Source organism: Fistularia commersonii, chromosome 1 (assembly GCF_037954325.1).
Source record: "Fistularia commersonii isolate RoL2024-O1a breed Wild chromosome 1, RoL_Fcom_v1.0, whole genome shotgun sequence".
NCBI classification, from domain to species: Eukaryota; Metazoa; Chordata; class Actinopteri; order Syngnathiformes; family Fistulariidae; genus Fistularia; species Fistularia commersonii.
Genome location: NC_141284.1, coordinates 999,248 through 1,010,170, shown reverse-complemented (window position 1 = coordinate 1,010,170; position 10,923 = coordinate 999,248). Strand labels below are relative to the sequence as shown.

General features: G+C 54.7%; 1 protein-coding gene across 7 annotated transcripts in view; it reads right to left on the bottom strand.

Annotated features, from left to right (window-relative positions):
* Positions 1-550: 550 nt before the first annotated feature.
* The window catches only part of bcar3 (BCAR3 adaptor protein, NSP family member), a 44,989-nt gene continuing 34,616 nt past the window's right edge, over positions 551-10,923 (bottom strand). For all 7 annotated transcript variants that reach the window (XM_086173085.1, XM_086173253.1, XM_086173165.1 and 4 more), the window contains 12 exons: positions 6,231-6,359; positions 5,187-5,312; positions 4,270-4,386; positions 3,963-4,198; positions 3,775-3,875; positions 3,310-3,444; positions 2,587-3,233; positions 2,288-2,403; positions 2,037-2,208; positions 1,843-1,954; positions 1,282-1,488; positions 551-1,208 (listed from right to left, as the gene is read on the bottom strand). In XM_086173085.1, the coding sequence (XP_086029211.1) occupies positions 1,030-1,208; positions 1,282-1,488; positions 1,843-1,954; positions 2,037-2,208; positions 2,288-2,403; positions 2,587-3,233; positions 3,310-3,444; positions 3,775-3,875; positions 3,963-4,198; positions 4,270-4,386; positions 5,187-5,312; positions 6,231-6,359 (2,277 nt within the window). In that variant the 3' untranslated portion in view covers positions 551-1,029. The remainder of the gene's footprint in view (positions 1,209-1,281; positions 1,489-1,842; positions 1,955-2,036; positions 2,209-2,287; positions 2,404-2,586; positions 3,234-3,309; positions 3,445-3,774; positions 3,876-3,962; positions 4,199-4,269; positions 4,387-5,186; positions 5,313-6,230; positions 6,360-10,923) is intronic.

Here is a 10,923-nt window from a genome sequence, read left to right as displayed (position 1 = left end):
ATCCAATCAAGTACGAAGCATGAATTCTGTACCGATCTTTGGCGGGCCGGATTAAAAAGACCAACGGGCCGGCTGTGGCCCGCGGGCCGTAGTTTGCCCACCCCTGGACGAGCGCTTCGGGTTCCTCCGTCCCCTGCGGACCCACGGGACCCATCGGCCTCGGAGCGGGTCGTGGTGTCTTCAGCTGCATCTCCATGTGCGTGCGAGGACGAGCGGACACTCGGCTTCCTGTGGAGCTTCTCGACCCGCCGTCTAAGTCGGACTTTCCCCTTGACTGCATTCCTTTGCGTCAATTTCCTCCGTGACCCGCCGCCGCCGCCGAGCGTATCCAATCACGGGAATTTCTGCCCGCGAGACAATCGTCCGAGGAGACGTTCCCGACCTCCAGATGCATCCCGGACCTTCTCCGGCTCATTTTTTGCATCGGAGGCCTTTTGGAGGTTAGCGGTTAGCTTCTCCCCGGCCGCGGGAACCCTTTCAGAAGCTTTTCTGTGCGGCGTCTGAAGGGATGAATTCCAGTTATGATCACATTAAAACGTCACAGCCCAGATCAGGTACCATATTTATTAAAACTGGCGACTCCTCATATAAACATTAAAACTCATGAACATCTGTTTTTACATCCCTCTACACCAACGTATTTACACTCGGTTATTAACACGCCGACGCCTCAATATGTACAGCTCGCGGAGAAGACGCCGCTTTGAGGAGAGGGAAATAAAGCCGCTAAAAGCCAAATATATTACACTTTGACCCGTTATAAACATTTATTACCTTGTAACACGCCATTTATTAGCACGCGATTCTTTCCGACGGGGAGTTTCGTGATTACCGAGGATCACCGAACATCCGTGTGCGTGGTGGAAGTTGAGAAACGTGTACTAAGCGTGTAATAGACGGCGGCGCGGTGAACTCGACTGCCGTGGAAAGGAAGGCCGTGTTGCGTTCGATGACCCCCGGGGAACGGAAGCTCCCCGTCTTTGACACGTGTGAAGTCTTCCAGTGTGTGTGTGTGAAGTCCAACGGCGCTCAAATCAACGTCTGCGTTTTCGGCGGCGGCTCAAGTTTCCGTGACAACGCGGTGAGGATGAGGTTGAACTTGCTGTAGCGATCCGATTGGTTGACGGCGGCGCCGCGGCTGCCCCATAGCAACCGCAGCTGGAAGTCGGTCTGGAACACCTCCAGCAGGTCGGCGTCGCACTGGAACCCTGCAAACACACCCGAAGGGTCAATCCGGGAAGTGTGTGTGCGAGTGTGTGTGTGTGTGTGTGTTGTTCCCACCTTGCAGGAGCCTCCGTGCGTTTAGCGTGTAGCTGTGCGCGTTGTGCGCCACCTCCCGCGCCGCCTCCAGGTGGCGCAGCATGATGTCACAGCCCTGGTCGCTGGTCTCCCAGAGCTCCGCCCCCTCGGGCGGCGCCGCCGCCGGGCGCTCCATCAGGGTGAGGAGCGGCAGCAGGAGGGGCACGCAGACCACCGGGGGGCAGGAGGCTGCACAGGACGGGGCAATTAACCGCCTGCAGTTGGGCTGTTTCACCACTAGATGGCGGTGTTTGGTCTTCTCCAGTCGCAGCCAATCATCTGCCTCCATCGGATCTTCTCCTCTCACAGCATCTACCCTCTTGTTCTCGCGCCCTCAATCCATAAACCTCCTCTGTGGTCTTCTCAGCATCTTCATCTCTACCTCCTGTCTCTCTTCAGGGTCTCCAAACCACGGCTGCTCTTCACCTCCATCTTCTTCCTTTCACCACCCCAACACTTTTCTCCACCCTCTCCATCTCATGAGTGTTATGAGCACCTTGAGTGTGTGTGTGTGTGTGTGTGTGTGTGTGTGTGTGCGCACACCTGTGCCTTCGTAGAGATTCTTGAAGAAGGGTTTGAGGGTCTTCTCATAGCTGATGGCCGTCTGCGTGAAGTTCCTCCGCAGGGCCGTCCACGTTTCCTCCAGCCGGCTGATCTGTGGAGGACGAACCCAAAGACCTGAAGATCTGGAGATGTTCTGTGTTTCTTCTGACTGAACGTTCCGGACGTCCTCCTACCTGCGGCAGGTCCAGAGCTTTCATCATGGCGGTGAAGGCGAACAGGTCTCCCACCGTGTCCTTCAGCTCCACGGCAACCAGGATGATGCGGTTCAAGGTGGACGCCCGCTCCTCCACGCTGCCCGTACATCCCAGAATATCCACGGCCACGCCGATCGCCATGGTGTGATGCCTGGAGACGGAGGACATGCTGGAATCTCCATCTGTGTGTGTGTGTGTGTGTGTGTGTGTGTGTGTGTGTGTGTGTGTACCGTTCCAGCAGGTCCAGCCTGAGCTGCTGGCCGTGTGGCAGGGTCACCAGCTCCAGGCCCGAGGCCACGCCCATCTCAACCTTCTGCTCCCGGGACACACCCAGGATCCTCACCACCTGCAGAAGAACGACCACACTGGAGATCTCTGAGGGCTTCCATCCATCCATCCATCCATCCATCCATCCATCCACCGATAAAATGTCAGCTCTGATATGTCAGTAGGCCATCAGTAGGTCAGAAGGTCTTCCCAGCAGGAGTATGAAGGTGGTGTTTTTTGGGGTCAAAGGTCGTCGGCGTACCTGGCAGTCGGCCTTCAGCAGGTGTCTGGCGATGCTTTGGTGGTTGTGGCTGAGCAGCAGCTCCTTGGACCTCTTCAGCACCGCCATCTCCAGCGGTTTGTTCTCCGCCGGCAGGAGGCGCGAGCTGAAATGCGCCGGCCTGAAGGCCGACTCCGTCTCCATCACCGGCCGCCGGAGGTGAACTTTGCCGTCTTCCTCTTGCTCCTCCTCCTCCTCCTCGCTGGTGTTCTCCAAGGCGGCGATGGCGTGATGGTAGGAGCTCCTGTCCAGACCGCGGCGGCCGTCCGCCCCCCTGTCTTCGCCCTCCTCCTGCCTGGCGCCCTCGCCTTCCCGCCGCAGCCTCTCCACGTAGCCGCAGAGCGCCGGCTGGAAGTCGGCGGCGTCGTCCGGCGAGGAGGCGGGGGAGTCGGAGCGGCGGATCGGCTCCCCGGCGTCCGCGGACAGGAAGGCGTTCTCCGCCCTGAGGGGCTTCGCCGGGGGAACGGCGCCGCTGTAGGCGGAGGGGAGGTCCGGGGGGAAGGAGCAGCCGACGGGCGGCGCCAGCGGCCGCAGGCTGGGGAAGCCGGGCATCCGAGCCAGCGGCACCTTGCTGGGTTTGGGCGGAGGTTTGGGGCACAGCTGGCTGTCGGAGCCGCGGATGGGTTGACCTGCGGACACAAACCGGGGTGAAGCGACGGACCCGTCGGTCCGGAGGCCGACCGGCGCCCCCGCCTCGGCTCTGACCTGCAGGCGGCTCCACGGACCTCCTCTGGGCCGACGGGCTCAGCACCGGCTCGCTGCCCGTCCGGAACACCGGCGACTTGGGTCCGGGACTCGGCAGCAGAGGGTCGGAAGGCGGCGGGAGCTGCCCTTTGCATCCTGCGGGGCCACCAGGACACGAGGTCACCCGCGGTATGCACTTGTACCGCACTTCCAGCACATGGCGAGCAAGGAGCTGAGCATTCATTCATTCCTTATCGGTACCGCTGTAGCCTAACCCAACTGCCGTTGGGCGAAAGCGTTCACCTTGGACCAATCACAGGGCCACATACGGAGACATACAGTGATTGACCCTCCCATTTATAATCCCATTCATTTTCGCATTCAGGAAGTGAATGATATGAACTGGTCAAGGAGTTGAAGGCAGCAGCCCAAGGAAGAAGAAGAAGAAGATAGGACCGTTTGCTCTCTGTGACGTTTCCAACTGACCGAGTGGCAGGAAGCTGTCTGATTGGTGGGCCTTCAGGGGGCGTCGCCTTTCCTGGACCTGGTTGAGACTCGCCGGTTGGCTGCCGCAGCGATCCTTGGGCCTGCGAAGGTGGCGGGACGCCCGGGTCAGTGAACGCGCCGCCGTAAATGCTGTGCTATTAGCATCGACCCCGATCGGCCGCACGCACCTGAGCTGGCCGCCTCGGCCCGCGCCGCCGATCGCGCAGTGCGCGCCGTCGTGCGCACCGTGCACATTCTCGTGCCCGTGCCCGTTGGTAATGTTAAGACTGAGGCGCTTCTGGCTCCGCCTCTCCTGCTCCGCAAGCCCCGCCTCCCGCCGTTTGCTGGACAGCCCGTACTTCTCCTCCAGGCGGTGCAGCGGCAGCCCGCGGTTGATTGGTTGGAAGATGATAGCGCCGACCACCTGGTGGGCGGGTGGAGGGTGTCAGTCACACTAACCTGCTGTAATAGATTACCTTCAGCCGGTGAACCCACCTGGGAAACCGGCTTCCTGTTGCCGACGTAGTATCTGATAAGCGACGGGACGCTGTCGAAGCCCTCCCTCTCCAGGCGGTACTCCACCCGGGAATACGCTTCGTTCAGGATCACCACCTGGAGGGGGCAATTCACGCCAGCCAATCAGCTCTGACTCCGCCCCTTCGTTCTGCCGGTGCGTCCAAATAGGCTTTAAGCCTCGAGAAAGCCCTGTTAGCGTTAGCATGACCCCTGCTTATGCTACCGCAGGCTAGCGCTGCCGCGGGATATCCCGTGATGCACCTCTCTGCTTCCTCTAACAGCGACCTCATATCTTCCCTCTCATTGGACAGCTTTCCAGGAGGCGGGGCTTGATTTACATCTCGCCAGGCGTCCACCATATTTATTTATTTTATGGATATTCAAGTTATTTGTGTATCATCTCTGCTTTTGGCATAATTAAACCACATCATTCTCTCCAGATATGTTTATATCATCTCAGTCTGTATGTCTATATCTTATATATTTATATATATCTAATCTGCATGTTGATCCATGAATAAATAAAATTAATGTAAAATAGAAATATAGATAAAATCTGACTGATTCAAAGATCTCAGACATCCATTGTTATTTCACAGGATTTAAAACGTCCAGGTTCCTCACACGTCGCATTCCAGATGTTTATTAAGGATCTAAAACCGCTTATATAAGACAAATAGATGCATTCAGTCGTATAAAATATCCTCACAGACATAAGATGGGTGGTGCTATTTTCCATGTGGGTAGTCACAGGAAGTAATCCAATACCAGTGCTTAACAGTAATAAATAACAATCGGCGTCCGAAGGCATTAATTTGTCGATATGAATTTTTGATGCGGCTGCCGTCTGTCCGTCCGTCCGTCCGTCCGTCAGTCCAGACCTTCTGCAGTCTCACCTTCTTGCTGATTTTAAAGTGCTGGGGGGCATTTCTCCATTGGCAGGTCAGGACGTAACACCCGGGGCTGGACAGCGAATCCCGCACCAGGAAATCTCCGTCCCGCTGCACAAAGTTTTCGGCGACCTGATGCAACACACACACACACACGCGCGCACGCACACACACATACAGTGTTTGTTTACAGTCCAAACATTTAATTCCATGTTATAGCGGCCGTTATATAAGACGTGATGTGCCAGAAGGACTTTCCATTGGATTGACAGCGATGCGGGACACGTTCGGTTCGCCGTCTCCATGGCGATTTCATCGACTTGGCTAGTGTGTGTGTGTGTGTGTGCAGTCACTTTTGACCTGGCTTGGGTCAAAAGCAGCAACGCTAGATGACACTCGTTGTGCTAAGCTAACTAGCAAGGGTGGTGTTCTTGAACTGGAGCGAGCTCGGAAAAGAGAAGACAATTTTCTTCAAGCAGTAAAGCACAGTGTGTGTGCATTTGTGTGTGTGCATGTGTGTGTGTGCATGTGTGTGTGTGTGTGTGTGTGTGTGCGTGTGTGTGCAGTCACTTCGAATCTGAACCAGTTGATGTGTTTAAAGTAATGCTGTCACTGCCCATCAGATTGCCCGTAATCCAAGCTCTGGTTGCATTTGAACTCTGCATGAACACACACACACACACACACACACACGCACGCACACACACACACACACACACACACACACACACATACAGAGTCTGCTTCACTTTAATTAATTGTGTTTGCTTCGTGTTTGTTTAGTGTATAATATTAACTCAGGGAAAGCGAAGGGAGCAGCTTAATAAAAACATTCAGCACAGTGGGAACACACACACACACACACACACACACACACACACACACACACACCACACACACACGCTCCCTGTGAGAGCTGTGTTTGCAGGCTAAAAATAGGTGATCAGGTTCAACAAGTCTTTATGAATGCTTTTAAAAAGGGAGGGACTCGTGACTCAGACATGTGTGTGTGTGTGTGTGTGTGTGTGTGTGTGTGTGTGTGTGTGTTACCTGTCGGGGTATGGCTCCATGGTACCACGCATGGCTCCTGGGCTCCTCGCAGTTCATCTTGAGCTCCTCCTCCAGCTCCTTGCGGAGCTTCTCTGAGGGACAGTCCAGGATGAACTGGTCCTGGGAGAACTTTGGAGAAGATGAAAAAGCCTCAGTGAGCCAACTCTGATTCATCTCAAACATCTCATATCGGTATCCCGTTCCCTCAAACACGCCGAGATGAAGAAGGGGAGGATGAAGTCCAGCTCTCTAGATTTTCCTCCACCTGTTCTCTGCTCTCACTACAGATCACGATGTCATCTGCAAACATCATGGTCCATGGAGATTCCTGTCTAACCTCATCTGTCAGCCTGTCCATCACCACTGCAAACAAGAAGGAGCTCAGAGCTGATCCCTGATGGAGTCCCACCTGCACCTTGAACTTCTCTGTTACCCCTACACCACACCACAGCGCTGTCTCACAGCGAGCATACATGTCCTGCACCAGTCTACTCCTTGTAAACTCATTGATTGATTGATTCATTCATTATCGTAACTGTTCATCCTGCAAATGGCACTGAGGGGGGGCTGGAACCCTGGAGCCATCACAGAAGAAGAAGAAGAAGAAGAAGAAGAAGAAGAAGAAGAAGAAGAAGAAGAAGAAGAAGAAGAAGATGTTGGTCCTCCATGTTGAGGACCAACATCCTCTGGCATCCTCAGATCCAGGTTCTGTCAAACCCTGGACCTGGAACCCTGTTTCCATTGGCCTGAGGCCACTTCACACCCGTTTCCATGGTGATGGAGCGAGGCGAGGATGCCTTTTCCCGCCATGTTGTTTCCATGACGTCCCTGAATGCGTGGAAGTTCACGCCCCCCATATGAAGAACCCCACCCACAAGGACACTAAGTATTTGAATATGTATTATATAGATTCATTCAGTCATTGGGCAACTGGACTAATCAAAGAGCCACATATGCATGTTTTACACTCACACACACACACACACACACACACACACACACACACACACACACACAAAGACCACTTCCTGTTCACTGCATCATGGAGACGAGATCCTTGGTGAAAGGGATACGGTGATAGTTTGAGAGAGAATGCAAGAAAGCAAACGCCCTTCTCTTCTACGGCTAGTTAGCTTAGCACGAAGGCTGCCGACAACCTGCTTCCAGTCCGGAGGCTCCCACGTGTTAGAGGTGTTGAAATCACGACGAGCCGTCGTTGAATTGCCAAAAAGATAAATGCATGAGATGAAACTGACGGTGGCCGAAGTCGCGGGGGCATGATGCAGTTCGGGAGCGAACGCAGATCCCGACCCGGTTCGGCCCGTTGGAGAGACGGCGGGCGGTTAATCCTTAAAACGCCTCTTTTCCCAGTGAAGTCTGGTTGTGACGCGTCTCCTGGGCGCAAGAAACCTGTTCTAAATCTAGAAGGAGTCGCCATCGTCGCACCAGTGGAGTTCAGAGCCGCCGGCAGATCCAGTCACATCCTGCAAAACAACTCACGACAGACAGCACACACACACACACACACACACACACACACACACACACACACACACACACTTACATGGCAGCTGCTGGGTCTCTGCATGGCTCCCTCTCTCTGCTTCCACAAGACACACACTTCATCGCAGGCTGCACTCACACACGACAACCATCCGACTTCTGTCCAACAAAATCTCCTCTAGGCCAACACACACACACACACACACACACACATACACACGCCTGGCTTTCCACCCAGATCCTCCTGGCATGACGTCATGGACATGACCCGGCCCCGCTGCACGGAACTTCCTTCACACACACACACACCCTCACCTGACGTGTGAGAACACACACACACACCCACAAATACACACACACACACGCACACACACATACTGTAGTTCCTTCCTTAAGCCTTAAATCCTTCCAGACAAATTGTCATGTAGCAATCATATTCATGCTTGGCATTATTATTGTTGATAAAACATAATTTACCCCCGTGCTGCTTCTCTTATGACACACACACACACACACACACACACACACACACACACACACACACACACACACACACTAACAGGATTATTGAGGCGTGCACACAATCATTGGAGATACAGAATGTCCGCCAGCATCTCCATGAAACTGAACCCTGCAGCATCCGTCCATCTCCTGCTGGTTTTACCGCCATTTCCCGCGGTAACGTCATTAGAATAGACCCCAGGGACCCCCAAGCCCCGCCTCCAAGCCCCGCCCCCAAGCCCCGCCCCCCAAGCCCCGCCCCCTTCCCCATCCCTGTACGCCACCACATCAACGTATCCGATTACAGCTTCTTTACAGAAAACAAGGCGCCCGGGTCGGGCGTCACGGCGCTCCTGAGCCCGCTCTCTTCCTAGTCATGTGTGTGTGTGTGTGTGTGTGTGTGTGTGTGGAAACAACCCGGGTCAGAGGACCTGACAGGTCGGTCACCCCCACCCCTGAGTGTGTGTGTGTGTTTTGCCCGTCAACAGGGACGGATAAAAATGGCGGCAGAAGCGGCGGCGGCGGCGAGCTCGGCTGCAGCGACGCTTCCATTTATTTCTTATTTCTTGTCATCGGCTTAAATCACATAAGCAGGCTTTCACGTCCACGGTCATTACGCCGATAGAACCGAGGAACCGCATGTGTGTGTGTGTGTGTGTGTGTGTGTGTGTGTGTGTGAATGCATTAGGAGATAAGGTGGAGGGGGAGGGTTGATTATGGGATGTGTACATATAGGACTGATGGAGGGAGGAAGAAGACGGGAGTGTTTTTATGGAGCGGCCTTCAGGAAAACCCTGCAATATGATGTCATTGCCACAAACACACACACACACACACATGTTGAATACACACACACACACACACACACCATCTTCCCCACCTCCTTCATCCCCCTCTTGTCCTGGTGCTCACAGTTTATGCCTCCCTGACGGAGCCATAAAGTCCAGGCAGTGATTTAAGTCCAGGTCAAACATCTCATCTGGCCTCGGTGGGAGGGTGAGGCTGCAGACGGGATGGAGGTGGAGGAACGTGCGGAGAAGAAGGTCAGGGGTGAAGGAAGAGAGTGAAAGGTGGAGAGGATGGACACTGAGGAGAAGATAGCAGGCAGAGGTGAGGAGGATGGAGAAGATCAGGAGGGAGTCCATCAGAAGGACCTCACGTGTTCCCTTCACACCGACATGGTTTGGACATGGATAGAGAAGATCTGGGTGGAAGGATGCTGAGGTTGGAGGAGGTCTGAAGAAGACGTTGAGATGATCGTTGTCCAGCGGCGAGAGGTTCTCGGGTCGGATCCGGGTCCATCTTGGTTCTGCTGGGATTCTCCAAGCGGTTGCTAATCAGCTCGGGGCAAAGGCCGGGTTTCAGGAGGGATTAGAAGCTGATTGGATTTTCTGAGGATTTCCTGGGTTTCTCGCAGGGTTCAAGGCTCCGGTGCTCCTGCGTCGTCATGGCAACGCGGGCGGTCATCGCCAGATCCCGTCGAAATCCGGTCGGCGTGCTCGTCCATGGAGTTCGGCGAGGTCACGTCCACTGACCCTCGGTGTGATGACTGATTTCTCTCTCTCTCTCTCACACACACACACACACACACACACACACACACACACACACACACACACACACACACACACACACACACACACACACACACACACCTAAATCCTCGCAGCAGGGCTGCAACCTTTTAAAGATGACTGTTGTTTGTCCAGGCCGTTAGCTCCGCCCCCTGGCAGTAAGGAGGTCCCTGGTTGGATCCCCACAGGTGGCCCTCCTCCACCTTCTCCAGGTGTCTGCGTGGGGTTCCTCAGGGTCACCAGGTTCCAGGAACCTGCACTGTGAGTCGGTCTGGAACCACCACCTTCACGCGGAAGGCTGTGATGGACATGTGTCCTGCTGTCGTGCCTGAAGACCTTCATCAGCCCTCTGTTCCATCTGCTCTTATTTTGAAGGATCACTCAGCACTTCCTCCTCCCAGCAAGAAGGTCTTCTGCTTGGATCTCCACAGGTGGCCCTCCTCCATGCTCTCCAGGTGTCTGCGTCAGGTTCCTCACGGTTCCTCACGGTTCCTCCCGCAGTCCAAACACATCCAGGGGTTTCACTGGAGACCCTGCATTGTCTAGATGATGCCAGCGTGAGGATCTTCAGCAGAAGGTCAGGGCTCCAGCAGGTCCCTGGAGGACCACGCTCCCTGCACGGCGCCGACGTACCCTCGCAAACACCACCGCGCCTTTTCCTGTTTACAGATGCTACTTCCTGCGTTTTGCGCCTGGAGACGTGGGGAAGGACGGCGAGAGATCATCAGCAGCATCATGGAGATCTTCTGTGTGTGTGTGTGTGTGTGTGTGTGTGTGTGTGTGTGTATACAAACTGCATAAACAAACAAACCCCTCCTTTGAAGGGCTGAGAAAATCTCAGGAAGGGAAAGATTGGTGATACAGTTTCTCCATCGGCTGCCATCTGGAGAACAACGGGCTTCTGAGATGTTCTGGCCTTCATCACGCGGCCAAAACGCAGCAGAAGCTCCGGTCAGACCTTCGCCGAGCCTCGTCGCCGACCACGGACGACCGAGGAACCGCCTCAGACCGGATTGAGGCGGAACAAACAACAGTGTCATCAGCATAGAGACGCATATTGACACATTCAGACCCGGATCATGAGTTCCAACATCTGGTCAGCTTCCACTTTGGTT